Source organism: Pteropus medius, unplaced genomic scaffold, assembly GCF_902729225.1.
Source record: "Pteropus medius unplaced genomic scaffold, Ma_sr-lr_union100, whole genome shotgun sequence".
In the NCBI taxonomy this organism is placed as follows: Eukaryota; Metazoa; Chordata; class Mammalia; order Chiroptera; family Pteropodidae; genus Pteropus; species Pteropus medius.
Genome location: NW_024340701.1, coordinates 9,759,845 through 9,786,137, shown reverse-complemented (window position 1 = coordinate 9,786,137; position 26,293 = coordinate 9,759,845). Strand labels below are relative to the sequence as shown.

Below are 26,293 nucleotides of genomic sequence, written 5' to 3'. Positions count from 1 at the left end.
AATTGATTTTTCTCATTCTAGATCTCCAGCTTTCCAGCCCTGAAAAAGCAACAAAACAAAACTTTAAAACTACCACACCCAGAATATCACTCCCAAATGTTAACTGGAAAAAGAACACTTTTGAACCTTTATAACTAGGCACATGAATGTATCTTATAAAACAGTACAATCCTGAAGGGGAGATATTGCTCTAACTGATTTCACAGATGAGGCAGTTGCCCTTCGGTGAGGTTGAGGGGCATGCTGGGGATTCTGCAACTGGAAAATGGTGGACAGAGCATCTGAAATAAGAGCCAACCAACACCTATTCTTTTTCTTCCAACAATGAAGACTGGCATAGGAATTTGTACTGACCACTATTTCCAATAATAAGCATATGAAGAAAGCAAGCAAACCAGAAAGTTTTAAAATGAAATTATCAGGTCTTGTAAAGTGTTCAAGTGTGATTTCGGGTTTAACACCTTTTGTCCATGTTAGTATTGCCTGTTTCATTGTAAATTCCTAGAGGACAGAGATTAGACTCTAAACCTCTATGCTGGAAAAGGAAAGGGCATGAACTTTACTTAATACCAGCAAGCACTAGAGCTAGGGGCTTTACATGCATTATTAACCTACTTGAATTTCATACCAACCCTAAGGAGGAGAAGGTTGGGGTTCATTTCAGTGTTCCATAACCTGGTCAACAATGGCCGTCTCAACTCTTGGTGGGTAGTGACACACTATTAATAATTCAACTAGTTAATAGAGATCCTTTGCTAAGATTTCAGGGGAAGTGCTTTGCTAGAATCTGATTTGAGCTGGTCACTTGGACCATGCATCCACTGTTATTGAAAGTATGTCAGAGACAATCTCAGCTCCAGTTCTGTAGAACCAGAGGAGAAAAAGGCAGAAGCCATGGCAGGAGAATATTTTGCCAATTTCATACAAACACAGAGTGACTTTTCTGCAGAGGGATAGAACTGGAGGTTGTATTGTTAATTCTTCTTATCGATCTTCTCCAAAGGAGTTAAAAAGTCAAGGAAATGCAACATTTTGAGTGAAGTAGCCTACACTTTGCTTAAAGGCTCTGTGTATTTCCCAGGCTATTGTAGGGCGGCTATTCAGCTGGGATTTGAATGGTGGTGTGATTAGCATGAGAGCAAGTGTATAAAGTAGGTCTTTTTTCCCTTTCCTAAAAGAAGTTTTGTGGCATTTCTTTTTCTGACAGAGTTGGCATGAAGCTTTGACAAACACAGACCCACGGAAAAGTTAAATAGGACTTAGAGCAGGCCCATTTTGTACAGATCCTTCACATTTAAAATGCAGAGCAGTAAAGCAGCTGGCAAGAGGTACCTCAGATCATAGGAGTCATAGCAAGTGCTGTTCTCCACTATGGACCTGTGATGAATGGGGAATACAAGACCAATGAGAAAGTATACCATTGGCCCTTGACCATTCTCTGTTGTCAGAAAACTACTGAAGGAGATACAAAGAAATATAAGAGGTGGATCTTACCCTCAAGAGTCACGTGAGAGGATGAGAAGACAGGAACACAAACAAATAGCAGATAGAGAAAACTTGGCCATGTGTCTTGAGCTGGTAATTAAATGAAAGTTTAAAACAATTTAAAATTCTAGCTCAGTGCTGAGCTAGGCTCTCTTGTCAGCTTTGCTATATTAGCTGGATGACCCTTGGCAAATCACTGCTACTTTAGCATGACAGAATGGGGGTGATGATTCACTCACTCCCTGCCTACCTCATAGACCAAAGGGTATTAACATACCCTTCACAGAAAAATGCTTTGAAGCAGTATGATTGTAAAGTCATATTTGTACAATGAATATAATTTGTGCATGTGTGTGTTCTGAATTTGCTTTCTCTTCTCTAGTCTCTCTATTTCTAACTCATTTCAGGTGCATGGTTATCATACCCTTAGAGCTGAAAACATTCTTTACAAGTTGCATTTCTAGGGTGATAGTCTCTCCTCTCCCATATATCCTTTATGCAGTAAATATGCAGGAGTCATTTCTCAAAACTGTCGTTCTGATCACCTAGGCCCTTCTCTACGGAATAGGACTTTTATGACCCCTTGTTAACTACAGAGTAAACTTAGCATAATGGAGACCCTTCAGAATCTGGCCCCCACCAGCCCTTCCTACCCCCCATTCATTCCCTTGTTTCTCATCCCCTGTACTCCCCCCTCTCTACCCTTGTCCCAGACAGCTCCATTCTGTGGCTATTCCAAGCGCTTTCTCACCATGTTACTCTTTTTGCTTGGTGTGTGCTCCTTACCTCTTGATAATCAGTTCAACTGCCACTCCCTCTGTGAAGCCTTTCTTGATTTCCTCTGGGCAGAATTAGGTCTTCTTTGGGCTCCCATAGCACTTTGTGTTGACCTTTTCTACATAAAATTTTTTTATTTTTTTCACAGTTTTGTACAGTTTCATCTTAATAGATTATGACTTCCTTCTATATAATAGGTGCTTAAAATTTTTTATCGAAGAAAACGTCAATAAAAAGTTATTTTAGAAAATATAGACGAGAAGCAAAAAATAAAATAAAATAAAATTTTTGTTTCCTATTCTACCACGATCCTAAGGTAGCCACCGGCACAGTATCTCTTCTTTGTATAAATAACTGAATTCTTAAGTATAATAATGAGTCAGTGTGAAGAAATGGACAGAGAAATTCACCTGTTTGAGTTTGTAACAGCCCATAGTGAAGTATTAACTAACCTGGGAGAATTGGGAGTGTGTATCTTAAGAGCAACTAGGTATTTTAAGTTCGATTTTGCATTCATATGGTGTTTTGAACTTACTCGACAGACTGAATTTGTACTAACCATGATAGCCTCTATTAAAAAAATGTTTAACCCACCATATAAGCTAGGGCTGTGTTTAGCATGTGTAGTTTTTCTCATCCTTGCCTTGCCTTAGGAGGGGCTCTGAATGGGAGAGCAGAAACCTTCCTGTAGAGGAAAGACACTCAAGCTGGGAGTCAAGAAATCTGAGTTTATGCCCTAACTTGGTTGCTAAATTACTGGGTCACCTTGGCCACATGGGACAAGTAAATCTTCCAGCGTGAAGAATTTTCTAGTTCTTTTGCCCAGCTGAGTACTTCCTCTGAAATCTCACTTCCTTAAAATATTGTGAAGTTTTCACTTCAAAGGAAGGAAATAATGATTTTCTCTTCTAACTTTCTTCTGTTTGATCCTGTTGCCTCACTTACTCTTGCTCTGTCACTTCAAAAGTATTTGGTTCATTGCTTTTACCTATTGGAAAAACTTTTTAAAACAATCTCCTAGTGTACTGCATGTTCGTATGTTTGCCTTTTTAGATATTTTTCTGGCTTAATCTTGCTTCTCACAATTCCAAGAGGGCTGAGATTGAAATATCAAAATATCTGATTCAGAAGAGGAGGGAACTAACAGTATAGAACACCTAATGTGTTCCTGATGCTTCATGTGTTTTATTCAATCCCTGCAATATTCCCTTGGAAAGGGTATATTACTCTAATATTACAGTTGATAAAACTGAGGCATAAAGAGGTTAAGTATTAGGAATTAACCCAGAATTGTGTATCTTATTTCAAAACTTAGGCTTCAAAACCATTTAATCAATCCTCTCACTCTCATCCCCATCCAGGGCACAACCCCTCTAAATCATCTTTTCTTGATTAGTATCAAACTCTACTTAATACTTCCAGTAATGACGAGTTTATTCCTCAGAGGCAGTTCTAATTGTTCAAAAGGTTATGTTAATAGATAATTTGCCTTCCTATAATTTTAGTCCAGCATCAACTATGTTTGGTTCCATGTTGACAAATAATTATTAGCATTAATAATAATATTAATCAGTTTTATAATTAAAAGCCTCTGAATACATGGTGGTGATGCATCATTTCGACAAACATTCATTGAGCATCTTTAATGTACCAGGCATCTAATGATGAATCGGATATGGTCCCTGCCTGTGACTCCTCTGGAGCAGATACTAGGCAGATGCAGTTCTAGAAATACAACATGGAAACTGTACAGAGTTAGCAGAATTGAGCTTGGGGGACTGGGAGCAATAACATCACATTTGTTTGGACGGGCAAATTAGGAGAATGCTGTTAGGCACCACTGTCAAAGAAGGCATTTCAGAGTGTTTCCTCTGCCTCAGCGCTGGCCAGCACCAATGACCATCCTTTTGAATAGTCTTAGCATGCTGAAGGTGGAGGGGCCCAAGCAATCAAGAGCTTTTCCCTGTCCAATCCCATTACATAGTTGGGAAAACTGGACTCAGAGAAGTTAAGTGTCTTAGAAAATGGGAAAAATCCAGAGGAAACAAAACTTTTACTTTGTGCAGATTCAAGTTGAAATCCAGTAAATACCATATTTTAAAGCATCCCTTTACACTCTAGATTTGGTTGTTCTAAAATCAGATATTGGCCCCATATGTCAGTAATCTACAAGCCTTTTAAACTTTAACATAATATCCCAAAGCACAGTAATATATTCTTACTGTAAAAAATATTTCAGAAGTATGATGGTTATGTTAAAAGGGAATAACCCTCTCACCATCCCTCCAAGTTCCTGCGCAGATATTCTCATTGACATCCACCTCTATCCATAGTGGTCTCGTTGTTTCCTAGACGCACCCCTCAGATATTTGCCTTCTGGCCTTTGATCACGTCTTTCTCCAAAGCACCCTCCTTTCTCTGCCTATGGGAAGAGGTGTCCATTCTTAAAGCTGGTTTCTGCTCATCCCCCTCTCTCACTACTCCAAATTTGGAGTACTTTCACCTCCTCATTTTGGGGTACTCTCACTTCATTTTGAATCATTTCCAACTCTGGCACTAGTTAGTGACCTTAAACAAACCACTTACACTCTGTTGCTCTAACTTTCCTTACCTAAATAATGGGGCAGTTGAATTAGATGGTCTTATGATCCACTGAGAGCATTAAAAAAAAAGACTCCAATCCTAAGACAGTTCTTCAGTTGAAGGTCCTGACCCCGTGGAATTGTTGAATTTTGTCATAGGATTGCAACATAAAAGAAGAGATGAAGACATTCACCATCACTGGTTTTCACAATTTTAACTCAGTCGTAAAGAGGCAGTGTGGCGCAATAGAAGAGGATTTTGTCTTGGGGTCATACGGTTCTGGGCTCAAATCTTGGCCACAGTATTTGCTAGCTTACCACCTGAGGCAAAGGTTGTAAACTCTGAACTTCGGTGTCTTCCTCTGTAAAATGAGAACAATAATTCCTGTCTTGCAGGTTGTTCCAAGATTAGAAGATGCCTGGCAGAGAGCAGGTTATTCCACATTAGTCTACCCTGCCTCCTAAAACACTTTTTGTTTGGGAACTGTTATCTGTCATAGATAATTACAAGCTTAAGAACAAATGTGCGTATAAGAGAGCACTACCTGGATTTATAGCACGTTTGGTATACAAAGTATGGATTAGACTCAGTTTATCCGATCTTTGAAAAGTAATTCTGGAGTCCTTCCAGAGAATTATATGGCACCTGCACAGATGTAGCTACCTTCCCATCTGCACTTGCTTTAGGAAGGTGTTTTCTAATTGGGAGAGAACATGTTGGAAATTTGTCTTTAATGCATTCCAGTGTTCTGAGGCAAAACTTGCCTGAGAGAGTGAGCAGAGCATATTAACTAATATCATTTAAAGTTGATTAAAACTATCATCTTAATTAAATACAAGAGAACAAGAAGTTCTCAGTCTTCTGGTAGCAATTAAAGACTAAAGAGTCAATTTGGAGTTGTTTTTGCAGCTCTTAAAATAATACTCCCTCTCCCCCGCTCCCATGAAAAGAGTTTCTTAGCTATAGACATGCGCTCACATTGAGGTTTTTGAAAGCTGTTAGGACCACAGACCTGCTGGCAAAGCCTTCTACTGCCAAGGCATCGGAGTTCTCAAAAGCAAGAGGGTTCAAGCTCAGGATACGCTGATTTGGAAAGAGAGCCCAAACAAAGGGCCTTTTGAGGCAGGAAACTGGGTTTTGGCTTCAGCACAGAGCAGTGGGATTGGAAAAGCACCCTGGGACTTGCTGAGGAGAAGAGGGACTATGAGATCGATCAATGGAGGAAGTATAAAGTTTCTCCATACAGCGAGAGCTTATTTCAAAACCTTCGAAAGTTGGTTTCAGAAGCTGTTATCTTTCCACTGTCAGCTGAATCAGCATGCCTATAAATGTGGACTTAACATTATATGTCTTTGAGTGGAAAAGGGAAAAATGATCCATGAAGGTACATGTAGACATTACCATTCTAGCAAAGGTGTCTAACCTGAAGACCAATGCTTTTCTTTCAAAACCCAAAGCAACTACGTTCATTAACCCATTCATGCAATTTTTCATGTTTGATTACCTCTATGTCCAAATATCCCCTTTTTATCAGGTCACCAGTCATATTGGATGAGGACCTACCCTATTGTAACTTGATTACCTCTGTAAAGACCCTATCTCTAAATAAAATCACACTCTGAGGTATATGTGAGGAAATTGAGGCCCAAGCCAAGTAACTTGAGATTTGAATTTAGGCCTATGTGACTGAAATGGTGCATTTTCATCACATCCTGTTTTCTACCCATGAATTTAAAATAACTATGAACAAAGAAAAAGAATGTCTTCCTTGATCTGAATTTGATTAGTGTGAGACATTGATGGTTATTAACTGCTAAAATTAACTGAGTTTGACCAGTTGAAAGAAGTATAATCATGGTATTTAGAAGCAAGGTTAAGTACAGCACACTATGCTTAGAGTTAGAGCTTTTTTATTCTAAAGCATTTGCTAAGCCTGTTGCGGAGATTTTTTCATTCTTATTTGAAAGTTCTAGGGAAGACAGTGGCCTATAGGCTATACAACATTCCAGTAATTCCTGTCAACTGGATCACATTCCATAGGAAAACCAGTCAATATTAGATATCAGCCATTCTTGTTCCTCCCATCTTTCTTTGCAGATTCTTTTTAGTTTTTGGTTTTCCTTCAACTGCATAAGTGACTATAGCAAGCTACACACACAGACACACACATGTACACACATGCATGCATGCATATACACATGTACATGCATACCCCCCTACACACATACATACAAACCCCAGAGAAGGCTAAATAGAACCACTATGATGATAATCAGCAGATATAGCCTGTCCACTCATGGTCCTTAGGGTGTCCATATTGACAAGAAAGACAGGGGCCTGCTGAAGCTATTGAGCAGAAGTTGCGTGATGCCTGCTCTGCCTTCTCCATTATGGAGCATAGTGGAAATAACACTAGCCTTAGTGTTGGCTGAAGTTGAAGGCTGTGAGTAGTATCCCTGGAGTTTTGTAGTGCATGCATATGTGTCCCTTTTTCACTGAGTACCTTTGAGTGAATCACTACATCTTTTCTTAGTTTCCTCACATGAATACAAAAAAAGAGGTTTGAACTATGATCACTGTATATCCCCCATAACTCTTACATCTGTGCTTTGTTCATTGTAGGTGCATAATAAATATTTATTGGATAAGTGAATGAATAGGAAGTGAACAAGACCCCACAGAGATGGAAGTAAACCAAGAAAGTTCCAAGGGACATGCCATTCAAACCAACATGAAGCACTAAAAACATCTTGTTATTTTCCGTTAGCTGGAAATAATCAAACATTGAAAAGGTGCTGGTGTTTTAGAAAATTCTACATATACTGTTGCCCTTGCCTGCTTTAAAGGAAAGGAACTTCCACATGGGACAAAGGGCTACCCATGGCATCTTTCTTCATTCTAGTATTTTGAAGGGATGACCATGAACAGTAGTACCCATGAACTGAGTGTACTATATATGGTACTGTATCTCTAAACTTCACAGTAACCCCTCAGGGTTACTGTGGCATAGAGAGGTAGCAGCTTGCCCAACATCACAAAAGTAAAAAAGCAGATCTAAGCTTCAAACGCAAACCTATTTGATCCCAAAGCCTGTGCTTTCTCTGATAATTCATATTGTCAAGTCACCCACAAAGCCAAAGGCTTGGTGACTTTCATAATACCCATTTAGTAACTATATGTGCAGTAAATAATGGATTTCTTTATGGGCCAAAATAGCACTTGTTTCTCCTTATAGGAGACATATCATCCCATATTCACAGGAGTAACATTTTTGAGTGTTTCTGTGTGCCAGGCATAATATGAAGCATCTTCACACACAATATCTTATTCTTATATCACTGTAAGAGGTTAACTGATTTATTTAAGGTGGAGACAGAACCCAAGAGTGTGTAACTCCAAAATCTACATGCTGGAGCTACACCATGCTACACTTTGCCATTGTACTATAGTTTCCCACAGATGGGTAGCTGCTTTATCTGTTTAGTTCTAACCTACACCTAAGTACGCTCCTGAATAGTGAGTGCTATGTGTTCGGATAACCTGAGAAAGTCTGGGTAGGGAGACCGCAGCCATCAGTTTCAAGGAGGTATTTAAAGCAAAGAGAGAAACAGCACTGGACTCTCCTGGAGAGCAGGCAGTGTTTAGTTGAGTCGTGCTGTCTGGAACCTGGCATGGCATCATGGCTTGAGAGGCCATTATACATCTTATTCAGAGTTGATGGGGATGTATCTAAAAAATGTGGAAGGCTCTTCTCTGGGAAGGTGGGTGGCCACACCTCAGTGAGTAGGGAGCTTTAGTTATAAAGCTCCTGTGCTCCAGTCCATCTCCCACAGGCCGCCACCGTGATCTAAAACACAGTCTGGTCATGTCACTGTGTACTCCAGATGTATTTCTTCGAGTCTCTGCTGTGTATCTAGGACTGTGTAGAGGATAAATAAAAACTATTGCCCCTGCTGGCTAGGAAATCAGTCTTGTTTGAAAGCCATGTACATGAAACTTAATTTTAGAGCTGCTTAGGGATCTAAAGGTGACCATTTAGGCTGCCTTTTCTTAGAGAGTGTTCTGGACAACTCTCGTTCTTCTAGGTTGGACATCTCCTTGTTGAAATCCAACAGTGAACTTTGATGAAGGCTCCAGGAAGAAAAGTTCATGCCAGGTATGCTTTGGGATATGACCAAATAGTCTAACCTCCTCTCTGTAATAGACAAGGAGGCTCAGAGAGTAAAAGAGACTTTCTTAAGTTGCAAAAACATCCAACCTTGGGCCCCAAGACCCAGCCCAAGGCTTTTTTTTTCTGCACAGGGGGCCTCGTCATTTTATTCTCCATTCTGTTTTTGCCTTTAGACCCGGCAGTCATAAGGCATATATTTCCTTCTGTATCTTGAAACCATATGCTTCTCAGGCTTCTTCTTCCCTTCTAAGATAGGCCCTTGATATTTGATGTCTGAAATCATTCCGTTTCTTTTTCAGAGCCTTTCTGGCAAAGATGATGTTAAGCTAAGTTCATAGTGAGGGAGATGAGAAAGTGGGAGAAGAACTGCAGGTCTGAATTCTTACAGGATCCCTACAGAGAAAAACTAATTTTTCAATTGAGATGTTACCGGCCCCCTAGACAGGGTGTTCTTTAAAGGGAAGAACCCTGTTTTACTCATCTCCCTATTTCCCATCCCTAGCACACAATAGGTGCTCAGTTAACATGTGATATTCAGTGTGGTTTAAAACTGTGTTTCTCTGGTATACACATATATAAATTGCATTTTATGTATATTATACTTCAATTTTTTAAAGCCCTTGAATTCAAAAATGAAAATGTTTTTTTTTTTCCTTTTTGAGCAGTGACTCCCAGATCACCTTGGGACAGAATCATCTCAAAGTCCTGTCAAAAATGAGAATTCTCAGGCCCTTGCCCCAGAAATTCTGATTGAGTAGGTCTGGGCAGTGCCTGGAATGTGTTTTGTAATAAGTCCCCTGATGATTTTGGTTCAAGTCTTGTTCAGTCCTCAATTTTACCCTTAAAGATAGACGTGAAAATAAGCACTAGGCTTCAGGCCTGGAACCTTCAGACAAAACAAACAAATAAACAAACAAATTAACATGTACATAGGAACATAGACAATATATATGTGGAACAAGTGGCCATTGTACCTGGTGTCAGATCGAGGGATGACAGCGAGAAATGATTTGCAAGCCTAATTAGACCTGCTCCCAGTTCTCAAACCTGCAGCTCTAAGCCTCCTGCTAATTGGCAGTCCCTTAATAGATTAGGACTTGGCATTGGGTTTGCATGTTATTATAAACCACACACAGAAAAACCCAGTGGCTGAGGAATTCCTGCCAAACCCAGGCCTGGGTTTTTGTGAGGCTTTTGAAGTGCACTGGTCTTTCAGTATTTTGTATAGTCAGTGTGCTGAAAGGCATCAAACCATTCCTTTGGATGGGATTTGTGAAGGGCGAGTCTGTTGAATAATTAATTCTTCCAAACCCATTCTGTCATCTTGATGGACAAGCAGGAGCCCACATACGCAGTTGTGCTCTCTGTGGTACTTGGAGCACGATTGGAGAGATTATTTCTCACGGATCCTGTCGGATTCTCGGGAATCTGGCCCCCTTCCCTTCGCACTTTTGTGGGGGGAAGGAAGAAGCATTAGAGTGCCTCTGCTACGTGCCCGGCTGTTTAACACGCCATCTCAGGAAATCCTCACAGCAGCCCTTCCAGATGGCATGACCTGTTTTGCCAATGAGGATGCTAAGGTCCTGAGAACTCACTAGTCCAGGATCACACTGCCACAACCTGGTAGAGAGGGGAGGGACTTGTGTACCTAGGTCTGCTAATTTCAAATTGTCACCAAACCGATCCAAATCCAGCAAACCCTTTTCGGTTTCTCTGGGTGCTTAGGTGATTAATATAGGCAGTGAAACAGTTTTCTGTGATTTACATCATGCACAGAGTTACCTCTTTGCATGGTGAATAATGTAAGTACTATAAGTGCACTCCTTGAGTCCCCCTACTCTGAGGTGAGCCTATGCATTACAGAGAGCCACATAGTGCAGAGGGACAAGAGAGAGACTAGAGAAAGTGGCTTTGCAAGAGTGTGCAAAGGCCTATGACAGGCTCCAAAGGTGAATCCATTATTTCTCAGGACTTTGAGCAATTCCAGGGGCCTTGCTCTTCGCTCTTGTCCACCCAGTTATATTCCAGTTGGGGATCCTTCCATTTCTTTCCAAGTCCATTTCCACAAAGGGAGAGCTGTATTGGAGGCTAAGATTTCCATGAAAACCTTCCATTTTTCAGGCAAACATACCAGGCAGCTCTCGTGGCAATACCATGGTGAAGGGGAATAATGTTATTTGGCGTTTTGCCCTTTAAAAATGTGTATGGGGGGTGGGTAGTCGGCGGGTAGGGGAGGAGGATGGGCAGAGAGAACACTGGGGGCTTTGTAACTTACTGCAATAGAGAGGTCAGGTGGGCAGGGTCACGAGGGGAGGAGGGGTGCAGAGGAGGCCTGAACCCCCCTCTGCCTGATTCACACATTTTGGGCCTTTTTAAAGGAGAAGTTTGGGGATTTTATGTTTTTATTTGGAAGAAGGACTCTAGACATTCTGTCCCTCTCAGAGAAGCTGGCTCCTTGCTGCTTTGCAAGGATTAAGGGCCTGGCTTCCAGAACCATTGAGGAAACATCCCAGGAACTACCCTTTTCTATCAACAGCTGAGAAATGCATCACGGAGCAGTGGCTTCCTGGAGAGTTTTGGCAAAAGAGCTTCCCTCTGGAACAATAGGGTTCCTGTAGCCAACCCCCTAGAAGTTTTTACTGCAGCCTGTTCTCCCACACATATCTGAATGCCTACATTTTGTTGTCCCCATCCTTGTGGGGGAAGGGTGGGGCTGCCAAAGCAGTGGAGGGTGGTCCCAGATCACGTGGATTCCTACCTACAGAGGGCACCAATTTATGAGACACACCCCTTCTCAGATCCAGTCAAAAGTACCTTAAAGACGGAAATGCAATGTCTGCACGAAGCTGTAGAAAGCCTACCTGACCCAGCGCCATGCCTACTGTGCTGCCCTGAGACTGTGTTTCTGGTCTTCAGTTCCGGTCTGTCCCAAATCAAGCTGGTACTGCTTACCTGGAAAGGGTCACTGGGAGAAATAAGTGAGCTCCATCTATAAAGCACTTAGAATAGTATCCAGTTTGCAGCAGTAGCTAATGCTGATGCCCTCCTGCCTCCTACCTGCAACCACATTTTTGCCGATGCCTACTTCTTCGACAGAGCCAAGAGCTGCCAATCATTAATTCGGTTTCTATTAGAACTGGGGATATTTTCTAGGACTGTTCTTTATAAGCGAGCTATCTTTGAACTCTTGGGGGCTCCGCTTGGTCAGTTTACCTTTATGAACTTAAAGTGGTGTGCTCCTCAGTTACCCCAGCCAGGATAGCAGGCAGGCTCATGCCCATCTGCTCTATCTGGATGCCATGGAAATGAAACCTTCAGTTGGTTTATAAAATGTCCTGTACTCCTTGGACAAAGATGAAAACTCCTAAACTTAGAAAGGTCCACAAGACACCTGATAAAACTACGCCTTTCATTTTGCATATGAAGAAAGAAACAGAGCCTGAGAGAGCAGCAGTATGGTTATGTAGTTAGCAGCAGACGGACCACTGACGAATACAAGTTATTATTAATTATCATTGGCTAGTATTTGTTTCTAAGGTTGCCTTGGCAAAAGAACTTTAACTAGTTTTCCCAAACTTGCCTGTGTTTTCTTCTTATTGCTATCAGGCATGTCTTCAGTAAACTCTAAACTGGGGTTAAAATGATTTTCCTCTCCAGAATATTGGTTGAGCTGACCCAGCTCAGCCTGTCTGAGACTTTTTATTACTCAGTGGGTGAAAGGTTGGCTAATTTGTCAGAACAGCCACACAAAGTAGAACGATCCCAATATATATATTTGGCTTTGGTTTACTCCAATTTATAGTAATCCTAGTGATGATTAAACTAGAAATCTTTTTCCCCAATTAAGAAATTAATTCTGGATTGAATGACATTTTTAACTACCAGTTTTTCCTTTTTCACATCTTTTCAGCATCTGTGTTTTAGGAATCAGATGGGTTCCCTCAAACTACTTTTTTCCTTTTTCCTCAGGGTAAAAAGTTGGGTAGGGGCTGAGGGTGGAACACAGCAGTAGTTTTGTTAACTTTTTGGGGAAAAAACTTTCCAGTTCTGGATTTTTTTTTTGGAACAGCCTTAAATACATTATTGCCATTCAAAGATAGCAAGGAATGTTTGAAATGCATTTACTGGGCTAGTCAATAAACTGGTATTGCATGCCTGCTGGCTGCCAGGTCATGTGCTGAGGGCGTCCACTGTGTCAAAATGTTCCCTGAACATTTTAGAAATGCCTGTATGGGAGTTCCTATCACATTGCATCATGGGTAGTCGTTCCCCAAGTATGTGTTCTTCGAGGGCGGGGACCACATCTTATTAGTTTCTGTAGCCCATAATACTGTCAGTGAGGAGTTTCCTCATTCAAAGCAGCCTTTTGCTCCTTCACTTTCTTGCCACCCAGTGCAAAGTGTAAAACTCGGTGGGGCATGGACCAAGCCTCAGATGTCTGGGAAAGAAGTTTGACTTGTACTTTAATCAGGTGTTTTGTAATGCCATTCATTCCCTGGGCACTTCTAAATGAAAATGGAGCCTATAAGGACAGCACAGAGAGAGGAAATAAACTACAAATTAAAAAGTGATTAGTGAGTGTTTAAGCAGAAGGTCAAAGGGATTATTTTAAACTTCAAACTTTTCAGCTTTCAGGGCTTGTATTCAGTTACGAAATTACATCCCCGAATTATTTGTGCAGGTGGCAGCTGTCATAGTTGAAGAAGGTTTCAGTGTTTTACAAAAGGAACATTGACAGGGTTGGGAATGGGCAGTGTGCTCCCGGGGTGAGGGTTGTCTTATCCGCAGCACACTGGAATGGCTCCAGTCTTGCTCAACTTGAGTGACAGTCCTTGTCTGAGCTGACACAGCCCTGTCCAGGTTAGTTCAGGCACCTTCTTAAGGAAGCCAGTCAAGCCAGTTGATTGGCATCGTGTAAATAGCTGGATAGTAGATTTTCAGGACTGGGAGGGCAGAGAACTCACCATGGTTAAATAACTACCACGTGATATTTCATCCTCACAGTTCTTCAGAATGGGCTATTGGCATCTTCTCTTTACAACTGGGGTTCAGAGCAGTTAAGCGGCCTGCTGAAGATTGCATAGATTTTAAGTGGCAAAACTGGTTTTCAAACCCAGGTCTCAGTTGTTTTATTGAGATGTGTGTTCTTCCTTTTACTTAGAACTTTGTTCAGGGCAGAGATTCTCAAGAGGATCACAGCAAATGGGTTAGGGGTGGGCTGACTTTGATCCATTTTGGCCCCTGGGGCAGCTGGGCGGGTGGGGCATGGCTGCTGAATCACTGACCTGTGGCCTCAGTTTACCTGGGGCTGCCTTACAAACTATTTTTCGAAAGCTTCACTATGTGAAAAATGCCGGGAAACAGTGAAGATTAAATATCTTAAAGATCATCTAGCACCCCGGAGAACAAGTGCAGCCACAGTTACCACGTCTGTATTGCCACATGGTATTAGAGCTGGTTTAAGAAGCTGGAAATCTGAATGTTATGTGAGACTTCTGTTATTAAATGTTAGCAACTGATTTAAAAATTTTTAAACACTGGGTGGGCCAAACAGAACATCTCTGCAGGCCTTATTTGGCTATGGGCTGCCAATTTGTGACCTTTGACTTGGACCATGAAGCTTGATGGGTTGGTTACCTTGGAGTACCTTGACGGCCTTAGATTGCTGACCAGCATGATTTTGTTCTCAAAGACATCCAAAATGCTTCTACTCTTCATTTTTGGCACTGCATCTGGTCCCAGTCTTGCCTTTTGACTATCTCGAACTTTGGCCTTCCCAGGTGTCTGATGTCCTGCCAGTCCACATGTTGTTTATTTTACCGCCATGGGAACCTGGTATTTCATGTACACCTGGGCAGCATGGCTTGGACGGGGGAATGCATGCTGACGAATGTGTGTTTAACTATTGGAAAAATTAAAAGAAATGTTTCTTTTTACCCTTATTATAGCTTTACCTCCCATTCAGCCTCATGTGATCTTTGAGAATGCATAGCAGGGTTCTTGCTATGATGTTTCTTCTCTGTGTCAGGGTGCCAGGTCCTGCTAACCACTCTTGAAGCCCCTTCTGTTTATACAATCCCAAGAAGTCCCTGGAATTATAGGATTTTATGAGCATGCTTTTGCCTTGGGGTCAGATGGCATTTGGAAAGTGGCTGGCAGCCCGTGGCTACTTGAGCAAGAGTTTGACAGAATTCTGATTGCATTTTATTCCTGTGTAAAAGTTTTAGTGGCTTCTTATCACAGACAGAAGCAAAAACGAACATTTATGGAGCCAGATAATTACTGGATATTTTGTAAACTGTCTCAGATGGCCCTCATAATTAACTCTGTATGCTGGGAACTATTGTAGAATGATGAAAACGAAGTTCAGAGAAGTAAAGTGACTTGCCCAAGGTCATACAGTCAGCCTGACAGGTGATAGTTCATGGATCAGTTGGAAAAAAGTAACCCTGCCAGAATGGGTTACATGGCTAAGTGAATCCTTTGAGAGGAGATATTTAAGTCTCAAAGGATGAATAGGAGTTTGCCAGTGGTAGTTAAATCCAGATGTCGAAAACACAGGAAGATCAAATGTGATTATTTATGTAAGAGCTATAAAATCCTGTGCACCCTTGTGATTCTTGCTGTGTCCCAGCTCTGGGCAGCCATATTGCAAGTGAACACATTTAGGTCATAAGTGAGACTGAGACAGAAGGGTGACTGAATCTGTATTAATCCATCTCAACATCAAAGAGGAGCTTGCTTTTCATTTTTGTTCAAGATCAACATACACTTTCCAGAGCTTTGTAGCTTTCTTAATCTGCGTAGACATAGTTTATGTGTACTTAGCAAGCAAAGCTAACTGGCCCCGTCTCTGAATGAACTTTAGAGTCAGAGTATTCTATTATATACCCCGGTTCTAACTCTTATCAGTAGAGTGGACACTGAGGAAAATTATAATCTCTCTGACCATTGATATTTTGTCTATATACTAATTTATTTTGACAGTTACACCAGCTGTCTCCAAACTTCTGGCACACAATAGATGCTCAGCGAATATAAATTTACTGTCATCCTTATTTAAAAGGGGGATTAAAAAGAGAGGAAGGGGATTTGTGAAGTGACCCAGTTTTACCTGGGATGGAGGAATCATAAGTCCCGTTGGCTCTGGTAGTTGTGTATTAGTGAAATATGCCATTCGTGAAATATATAATGGCAACAAAGAGGTCTGGACCTTTCTCAATGAAAAGTATGAGCCGTGGTCCGTTGGTCAGTTTGTTTTCAGTTCCTGGTGGATGTGGCAGCCCTTTAAAAATCCAACTGAAAAGGCCAAAACAGCCAGAGCCCAGGGCGTTAAAGAATAAAATGTTCACTTTAAGCACTTTGAATTAATAAAGGCCATCCAAAGTTCTTTTTCACACCCACAAATTAGACTAAAGACAGGTGTCTCTTTTTCATGGAACCTGAGACTTTCTGAGCTTGAGGAACTCGAAAACAGTGTGGTGTCTTGCCCATCGTTGTGTCCCCAGCACCTAACACAGTTCTCAGTACTCAATAACTGTCCATAAATGTTTGTGGAACGGAACTAAACACCTTAGCCTTGGGGTCAGGAAACCCAGGCACCAGGACTAGATGTGCCATTAGTTTCCTTATTTCTACCATTTAGGTGCTTTTGGTTCTGACAATCTTCTTTTTGTGAAGAAAGGGTCTGAACTTCTCAGTACTGAAGAATCGAGCATTTGTCAGAGAGAACCTCTAGACCCAGAATATTGCATGCTCACACCAGCCAACAGCAAGTGTTTTTCATGGCAGCCCCTTTCAAAGGTGGAAAACGCCTTCATAGTAAACTTAGTTTTGTCTCATCTGGATTGTGTCCAGTCTAAAAATCTGGACAAATATCGTAAACCAAAGAAAGTTTGCACACGTCTAAGACCAGTAGCAATTAATTACTTTAAATAGAAACCCTGTCACTTATAAGCAACATAAATATTTGTATTTTGGACCTCTAAGTAGTAGTTGGGTTGACCATTCTGGCCTTAAGTAATTAAAAAAATCAGTGGGTCATATTTTAACAGGGAATACATTTACAAAGAAGGAGAGGGTCAGGTCATAGAATAAGAAAACATCAGCCAAAAGAGAAACCTGGGTTCAAATCTCAGTGACCAATTGACTCCCTTGGGATCCTTGGACAAGTTACAAAACTTATGGCCTTATTCTTCTGTTGAGTACAAATGAAAATAACCTGTAACTTTTCATAGTGATGGTGGAGATTAGAATACATTAATTCCTAATTAAACTCTAAACTCCTTGACATCAGCAACTCAATGTCTTCTGTCTATATTTCTAACATCTGGTCTAAGTTGGTGCCATTTGCTAGCTTTGCACTTGAGATGACCTGCTTACCCTTTCAGAGTTTCAAATTTTCATTTGTAGAGTGAGTAGAACTCTATAGTGAAGGTAAGATGGATAAATTCTTTTCACAGAGTCCTATTAGCTGCCTGATTTGAGCAACTTACTCTATGCTTGATACTTACATGCATATTCTGCGTCCAGTATTATTTTATGAGTGGGTGAATGGGCTTTCTGCTGATGTTAGTTTAATTACTACTCTCATAGATCCTGGACTTTGCTTATTTTAAGATAAGTACAGATGAGGTGGAGCAGATTGTTGGACAACTCGAAGGACTTGGAGTATAGGGAAAAAGCCCCTCCCTGATGCTCTGATTTGCAAAAGCGCAAAGATCTCTCATTCACTATACGACCCCACTACTTCCCTGCCCTGCACCAAGGGCTTTCTAAAAAAACCCTCTGAGAGCAGGAGGCTGTGTTTAATTTTGTGCAAATGTGGAGGGAGCAGGGTTCTGGGGCTGGGTCACTTGGGTAACACTTCCCACATGACTTTATCAATGGGTGGGCCACGAAAACTTATCCTCTGTGTTTTTACACCCCACTCCCAACCGCCCAACCTGCCTAAGTGTTAGTTTTTCAAAGCCCAAGAAGTTTCAAAGGCCTGAACCCAACACAGGGGCCTTTCTTCATGCTTTGATTTTCTGCCCATTAAGTGTTTGTCAGTGAGTTCGTATTTCACCTCCTCTGCAGCCTACACATCCCAAGAGGTCCCTGGAGGTATAGGAAGTTAATTGATCCTTGATTAAAAGAAGGAGAACTACTTGAGTCTGGGTCTAGAATCACCAGATGGGTGTGTGTGTGTGTGTGTGTGTAAGTGTGTGTAAACTGGTCGGTTTTGATTTGCAAAAAGCTTGTAATGTACCTTTCATTATAGATAAATCTAAATTCCAGGATATTGGCTTCAGAGTTTTGGTTAAATTATGTGCTGAACATATGTGTGATACGTGGTGAATGTTCAGTGAACAATGGCCAGTACTGTTGCCTTGACTGTTCCAAACAAAACATCTTTTTCTTCAAAGGCCATGAGTTTTAGATCGCTGAGCTTCACTGAATTTATTAATACTCAGGTGCTTCTTTTTCTCTGTTTTAAGTGACTCACTTACTTTAGAAAGCACCCAAGAGTCAGATCATTTGAACCCCATCCAGCCCTACCACTTACTTGAAGAGTGACTCTGGTAAGTCACTTTAATCCCTTGAAACTTAAGATGACTTTACAGTGTTAGTTTTTATGACTGTTTTTCCCATTAGCCTGTGGGCCACCTGAAGGGTGAGACAGAAACTCCTTCATCTCAGTAGCCCTATCAGTGCCTAGAATATAATAGGCAGCCAGGTTTGTCAGACTGTAATAGTATATGTGGGGATCCTCAGCACAGCATGGACACATAATAGTTGTTTAGTGAATGTTAGCTATTATTATTGTTCTCTGTGCTATTTTTCCCTTTCTTCCTTTTATTGTTTACTTATGTACCTCTTCTAGCTCTGCAGCAAACTTAAAAATTGTATTCTCATACTGACCATCGGTTTTGTTGACTGCTTTATTGGAATCTCTAAACTACACTGAATTCTCATGAATGTGCTTAGCCCTTGGACCCCAGAAACCTCCTGCTCATGTAAGGGTCAACTCATGCCTCCCATTTTCTGTGGGCCATCTTTAGAGTAGTCTTCATGCCCTCACTATAGTCTATATATATGTCATTTCACACACTAGGAATATTTTAGTGCAACTGTTTTGTGACTTTCTTACAATACCATGAGCCTCTTGAGGACAGGTACTATATGATGCATTCACCTCTAGATTCCCAGTGGCAAGCACTGGGAATTTTTTTGAAATAAAATGATTAGGAACTGTAGTGGTTGGTAATAAAGATGATGCCAAAGTTAGAAATGGAGATCCTGCTTTGGAAAAAAAGTAGCCTTTTCTCTATGTCCTGGAGAGGAAAGGCATGGCATTATGTCTCTTGAGGACTAGCTGCCCTATTGGGGAAAATATTTATGCTTTTTCCATCAACCGAAGGAATCTGAGGTTGCTCTCTATCTGGAACAAAGTCAAGAATTAATGGGCATCACCCTCAATCAGACCACAGGTTTGTAGGGGAGACCAAAAAAAAAAGCCATTGGTTTTCCGAAATGCTGCCTCCACGCCATTCAAGAACACAAACAGGATATATTCAGATCCAACTTCTTGTTTGTTTGTGGTCGGTTATCCACATAATCGGAACCGGAAACCTTCCCCAAGCCTTGAATGAGAAAGGAAGAGAAAGGGTTTGTATTGCTCCCAGGTTGAGAGCAAAGGAACTGACCAAACAAATTTTCTTTCCTCACCTTCTCTGTGGGACTTTTTCATCCTTTCCTTTTAATATTTATTGAATGTCCATATCGTGTGCCAGACTTGCCAACATTACCAATGCCATTGGCTTGTGTTCTCCAACTAAAGCAACATCCTGTATTGATTTTAATCGCGTGTATGTGCCTTCCCTTACTAGATCATAAGCTTCCTGAGGGCAGGGCTTGTGTCATCTTCATATTCTTTGTATTTAGTATATATAGTAAAGACTCAATAAATATTTGTTGAATAAATGAATGAATTAATACATTAACTTATTACATCATTCCAGCTATCCCAAAGCTAGATTTTATTCTTTCCATTGAACATACGAAAAGGGGCTTTTGAAGATGTTGAAATAACTTTCTCAAGTAGAAGGGAGCAGAGTCGAGATCATTAACCTAGTTTGTCTAACTAACTCCACAGCTTTTTTATATATGTTTTACTGTCCTTAGAAACATATGTTTTACAGGCCTATCATATGAATGCCAGTAAAAATAGAAGCTGGGGGCCTGAGAGTGTAGCACAAATTTAAGAAACTCAGGGTCTGTTCCCTACCCGAGTTTATTAGCAACTCCTTGGCTCCTAGGCACCACAGAGGCTGCGACTGGGCGCAGACACCAAACTGCATGTTTTTATCACAATGTGTGGAACTTAAAATCGGACTATTAATATCATACTGCTGGCTTCTCAGCTACTTTTCATAGCCAACTTGGCCACATGTCAAAATGTTTCGGCAATGCAATGAAGATGGTTCAGGCCCATATGATATCTTTTCTCTCCCAGCCCCCCGCCCCTAAAAGATCAGCTGACCGCTCTTGCCATTTCTAAGCCAGAACATTTATTCACTTTCTCCCTTGCCCCTTTTACTCCATTGCAGAAACCGAGTTTCAAGACCTAATCGTTACTGCCTTCCAGGGCCCCTCAGTGTTTACTTTGAGTAGGTCAGGCACAATGCTGTGGTGTGTTGCTGTTCTTTCTTTTCAAAGCACCAGTATGAATTTGATAAAGTAAATTGTTGTTCTAGCAGGAAGCAGTTAGGGGTCACAAAATAAATAACCATAGAATTCAAATAAATCCAAAGAATAAAACCAAATAAATCCATGTGTGTATGCACAGTGATACATAAATACACTTTTTAGAAAGTGAGCATTTTTATCGCTGCCGGTCTGGACCAAAGTAATTGAAAAATTGTGGAGTTCATGGTACATTTTTTAAAGAGACGGTCTGGGCCTTCAAGCAACGTGACATGAATTTAATTCTTTTTGAAAAACATGAAAATGGAATTTTATCTTTCCAAAAATTGCTTATCTTGGGATTTTTCAGCTAGTGAAATTCATATTTGGATAAACCCAATTTGCAAAGTGAAATTAGGGATTTAGGCTTTTTTGGGTGGACTAAGAGACTCTGACTGAGCTAAGTAGTCTGTCTATTTTTTCCACTTGAAGATGAGTGATATTCATACTTAAATGATGCTTTAAAATGACCTCTTAGGGTCATTGGAAAATTCAATGCAAAAATGTGTATAAAGTGCCTTACACATCAGTAGTAGTCGTTAACTATTAATCAGGTATTTTTCATGGTCTTTCCTAGTCTTAACATTCAATGGCTCACCTTTTATTTTGTGAGGGGGCATTGGGGCTTGGTATTGAAGTTATGTGGTAGGGAAGAAATAGGTCTTCTAGTTTAAGAGAAGAGCCTGAAAACCAAGATAGGAGTCTCTGTGTACTGTTTTCTTGTAGGACGTGTCAAGTGGGCCAGGAGACCATGAGACTGAAGAGGGGAGGTTCAGGTCATGGGTAACTCTGTAGGTCATACTTTATCTGGTCCTGTGCAATGGGGAAACATTGAAGAGGCTTTAGGAAGGCGATGACATGCTCACGGTCAGGAAGTAAACTGGTGGATATGTGTAAGAGGCAATGAAGGCCAGGAGACGGATCTGGAGGCTTTTGCAGTGTCCACACAAGAGCTATGTGGTCTTTCAACTTTTACTTCAGGGTTATGAGGGACTTTTTCCTGGCAGGCGATTGACTCCATTTGCCATGACCTTTAAGAGAATGGCATCTGAGCTGGCTACTAATTAAACCAGCAACAGCTGCACTGGCAGATTGTCACTTTTGGATGCCCTTAGGCTCTCCTCCAGTTCTGCAGGCATCAGAACCCATCTCAGCTCTGCTCAGTCTTCTCAATGACTTTGAACAGTGAAAGGAAAAGGCTGAAAATGGCATTCATTGAGCATCTACTATGTGCCAGGCACTGTGCTAGTGCTTTGTTCTCCTTTCTTCATCACCACTACTCATTTAGCATATGGGGGAACTGAGGCCCAGGCAGATGGAGTGAGACTTAGAAGTCACACTGCTAATAAGTGGTGGATCTGGGATTCCAATTCAGGTTGTCTGACTCTGAGGCCTTCACTACTTGCAATATAGCCTTAGGATGAACTTCTCAAAGAGGAAACGGCTTAATAGAAGAATGTTCTTGAAGACATAATGAGACATCAGTAGATTTGGGACTGCGTTAGTAATTATTACAAATTGGACTTTAATTTTTAGCAGGATGTTATAGAGCAGTAGAAGCGCTCCTGCTTTGGCTCTTCCATTGCCTCCATCTGTGCTCCTGGCCAAGAGAAGAGGATAACGCTGTGCTCCTGGGGATGACGAAAGGAGGGAAGGGGATGCAGGGAGTGAAAGCTCTTGTTAGGCCATAGATCGCTACAAATGCCAGGAATTAATATCACTGTCATTGCTGTTATTTGGGGCGGTCTTTGTTTTAGGTCATTCTTTAGCCTCCTTGCATTGATGTTTTCCCTTTCTCTCCCTCTCTCTCTCTTTGTTTTCTGGTGTTTACGATGGTTCCATCTTGACCAGCGAGCCTGCCCTTCCTGATCATTGAAACAAGCACCATCAAGCCTTACCACCGAGGGTTTTACTGCAATGATGACAGCATCAAGTATCCTCTGAAAACTGGCGAGACAATAAATGACGCTGTGCTCTGCGCCGTGGGGATTGTGATCGCCATCCTTGCGGTAAGTGCCCAGACTACCATGCTCTATCTGTCTGACTTCCTCTGTGTCATATTATAGACTATCTGAGCCAACAGAGACTTGGCAGATCAATTAGAATTTCACTTGAATAATTCCATTTATTTCATGCAGTTCATACCATTACCAAGGTATTTTGAAATACTAACACACACACACACACACACACACACACACACAACACACACAGAGGAGGTAGGTCCTTAAATAATGTTACACACAGCTTTGTCAATGCCTTTTATTTATTTATTTGATTTGCTATTAATTTGTTAGTAAATTGAGATTTTTTCTTTGTAAAGTTTTCTTATCTGTATTAATTCAGGGCTCGACCTCGTTTTGAAGGCCCCAGATCAGAATGGATTAGGGTGAAAGTCTTAGGTAGCATGGCCGTAGGCTCAATGCTTTTTTAGTATAACATTGATGAGATGCCATGGCAACTTAACTCTTTTTTATATCAATCAACTTTTGCTAAAACTGGTTTTATTATATGTCATTTAGCTTAAAGTTGCAGATCCTATCTGAGGACTTATTATCCTCTAAAAGTCTTATAAAAGTGTGCTAAGCACTCTTCTAACATATTTTGCAAGTCTACTTACATCCTGAACAAGCCCGATCCCATCTGATCTCGGAAGCTAAGCAGGGTCGGGCCTGGTTAGTACTTGGATGGGAGACCACCTAGGAAGACTAGGTGCTGTAGATGTGAAAAATAAGGGATTGTAAACTGACAAGGCCCTTGCTATCTGTGAGTTCAACCAAGGGTCGTCTCACCTATAAATAAATAAATGAATGGATGAATGAATGAATGAATAAATAATAAAATACTTTGCATACATTATCCTCATAACAATTTAATGAAGCCTAGATATTGTTCTTTTTCTTCTACATATTAAGAAACTGAAGCCCACAGAGTAAAAATAATTAGCCCAAAGTCACTTGGTTAATAAGTGGTAGAGTTGGGATTTGAACCTACTTGTCCCTTACTCAAGTCTGAGCTCTGAGCCCCTGAGGAGTGGGGAAATGCCTTGTCAGATATCAGAGCCATTTTCTGGGTTCTTTCCAAACCATCACTGTGCTGCTGAACAGTATTAATGCCACTGGCGTTCTCTGGCATATTGTTTAGTTCTCTCCTCCAGTGGCTATGGAGCCAAAGTGAAAATAAAATGGGATTTGCAATCCAGAGACCTTGGTTCTAAACCTGGCCTTCCACTGATGAGCTGTACATCTTTAAGACAAAGTGTGACCATCTTGCTTCGTAGTGTTGCAGTGAGCAGTAAGAGATTATGAATATTGAAACACTTTGCAAACACTTAACTGCTGAGCAGTTTACTCATATATAGGTGTAAAGTCCAGACTTATATCCAGGTTTTCTCTTAGAGCAGGGGTCCCCAGACACCGGGCCGTGGACCAGTCCACGTACTAGTCTGTGGCCTGTTAGGAACTGGGCCACACAGCAGGAGGCAAACAGCGGGCAAGTGAGCAAATCTTCATCTGTATTTGCAGCCACTCCCCAGCGCTAGCATCACTGCCTCAGCTCCACCTCAGATCATCAGGCATTAGATCCTCATAGGAGCACTTGTCCTTGGTGCCAAAAAGATTGGGGACCTCTGCCTTAGACGACAGAGTTCTTGTGGAGGATGCAAAAATGTGCCACAGGATTGGACAAGGTCCACAATTATCTTGAGCAATGGTAGCCTCATGGAAATGGGGATATGGCCTACCTTGGAAGGTCACTCACTGCCCTGTTTAAGACTTGTCCATTTGGGGCAGAGGAGGAAGAGAGTAGTCTATGATAATTATAATGGTTATAATTCGTGAGTCATACATTTATCACAACTGTCCACTTCACACCTCCAGTATTTTCTAAGTTTGTTCTTTGCTCCTAAACCCTAGCTATGTGGAAGAAAGGCATAGATATCATGTCCACCAAGATCATAAATTCTCTCTCACAGATCTTTGAGTCATCTGTGTTTTAGCCATAGCCTGGAAGCTTATCGTTGGCCTATATTAGCAAAACAAGAAGGAAGGAAGTTAATATGAAGAACATTACATGTGAAATAAGTGCTATTATCCTCGTTATACAAATGGAAAATCAGAATCTCAAAGGGGTTAAAAGATATGCTCAAAGTCTACAGCTAGTGAAAGTTGGGGTTCATACCTACACCTGGTTTATTTCAAATCCTTCTTTCCATCTTGCAGACTTGGTTTTGGAATAGAGATTGGCTATTCCAAATGAACTACTTGAAGGGATGGGCAATTAGCTAATCTTGCCTACTCTGGATCGAATGTAAGCTGCTGATGGTACATGAACCACATTTCATGAAGTTTTTCTTTTTATTTCCTCACTCTGGGGGTTGGTTGTAAACTTTGAGACCACTCTTTGTTTTTTAATAACATTGTAAACCAGGCACACAATCAATAGTTTGAAATTGGGGAGGTGGGGAGGGAGGCTAGTAGAATTCTTTCCAAACTTTAAAAGAAAAACAGTCCATTTGGAAACTAGTAGTTTCTTAAAAATGGAATAAAGATCTTTGTGTTCAGAAACTGAGAAATATAAAATCTGATTTTACTGTTTGCTCCAAACTGAGTGTGGGGTTGAGTTCTCTAAGAAGGGCTTTTCCTGGAAAATATGTTCGTAAGAGAAGAGAAATAATTGTACAGTGTCTTGTACTTAAGGTTTGAACAGGTGTTTTGGACACCTGGAGGATCAGTTAATTGAATGCTTTTAAAAAGCCAACTATAACCTGGGAGTGGCTAAGATAAGAATAGCACCAGGATGGGGATGTGCAGTGCTCTTTCCTCCACTTACATGCGGTTATTACCGGCTTGCCTAGTGGGCTGCTCTCAGACAAAGCGCAATGGAAAGAGACTCTTTGGAGGCCTCGGCACCAACTGACTGTGAATTGGGCAAGTCACTGGTTTCTCAAGCCCTCCTTTTCCTCATCTGTAAAATGAGAGCAGTGTTTGAATTCACTCACAAGGATTGCCTTCCGAATCAAATGCTGTCGTTATGGGAACGTACTTTGTAGCAGTGGGCTAGATGAACTTAAGGTGCTAAAGTATTTTCTTCAAGATCCATGATTTTCTTCTGTTCTTCCTTCCTCAAGCAAAACGCCTGGTCAGCAGCTCTTTCCCTGCTGTCTGCTAAGACCCTTACCTTCTGCCTTATGAATGCTAGCATTTCTTTGAAAAATCTGCTTTTACAAGCTTAATCATGGGCTTGCCTGTCTCCTCATGTCATGTTGATGTTTTAATTAAAATGCTCCTTGACCTCCCAGGTTTCCTTGAAATAGTTGTGTGCCGTGGTCTTGGATATAGGATGAGTAACAGCGTTGCTTCCCCATCCCATGCAATATTAATAAAATAGATTGGATAATACTTTCCTATAGTACTGAAAAAGACCAGGCAAGCAAATACTGCAGTAATTATCTTTTGTTGGGTGCCGTTGTGTGCCATAGAAACCAGTGAACCATGTTCAAACATTTTACCCTCACAGAAACCCCAGGAGCTAGGTATTTTTGTGGTTCTT

General features: G+C 41.1%; 1 protein-coding gene and 1 pseudogene across 1 annotated transcript in view; both read left to right on the top strand.

The window, feature by feature from the left end:
• Positions 1 to 26,293, top strand: part of PLPP3 (phospholipid phosphatase 3) — a 78,027-nt gene that overhangs the window by 14,363 nt on the left and 37,371 nt on the right. Inside the window, exon 2 of the mRNA XM_039887299.1 lies at positions 22,595 to 22,752. Within this exon, the coding sequence (XP_039743233.1) occupies positions 22,595 to 22,752 (158 nt within the window). The remainder of the gene's footprint in view (positions 1 to 22,594; positions 22,753 to 26,293) is intronic.
• LOC120581269 (uncharacterized) lies at positions 23,354 to 23,467 on the top strand (annotated as a pseudogene).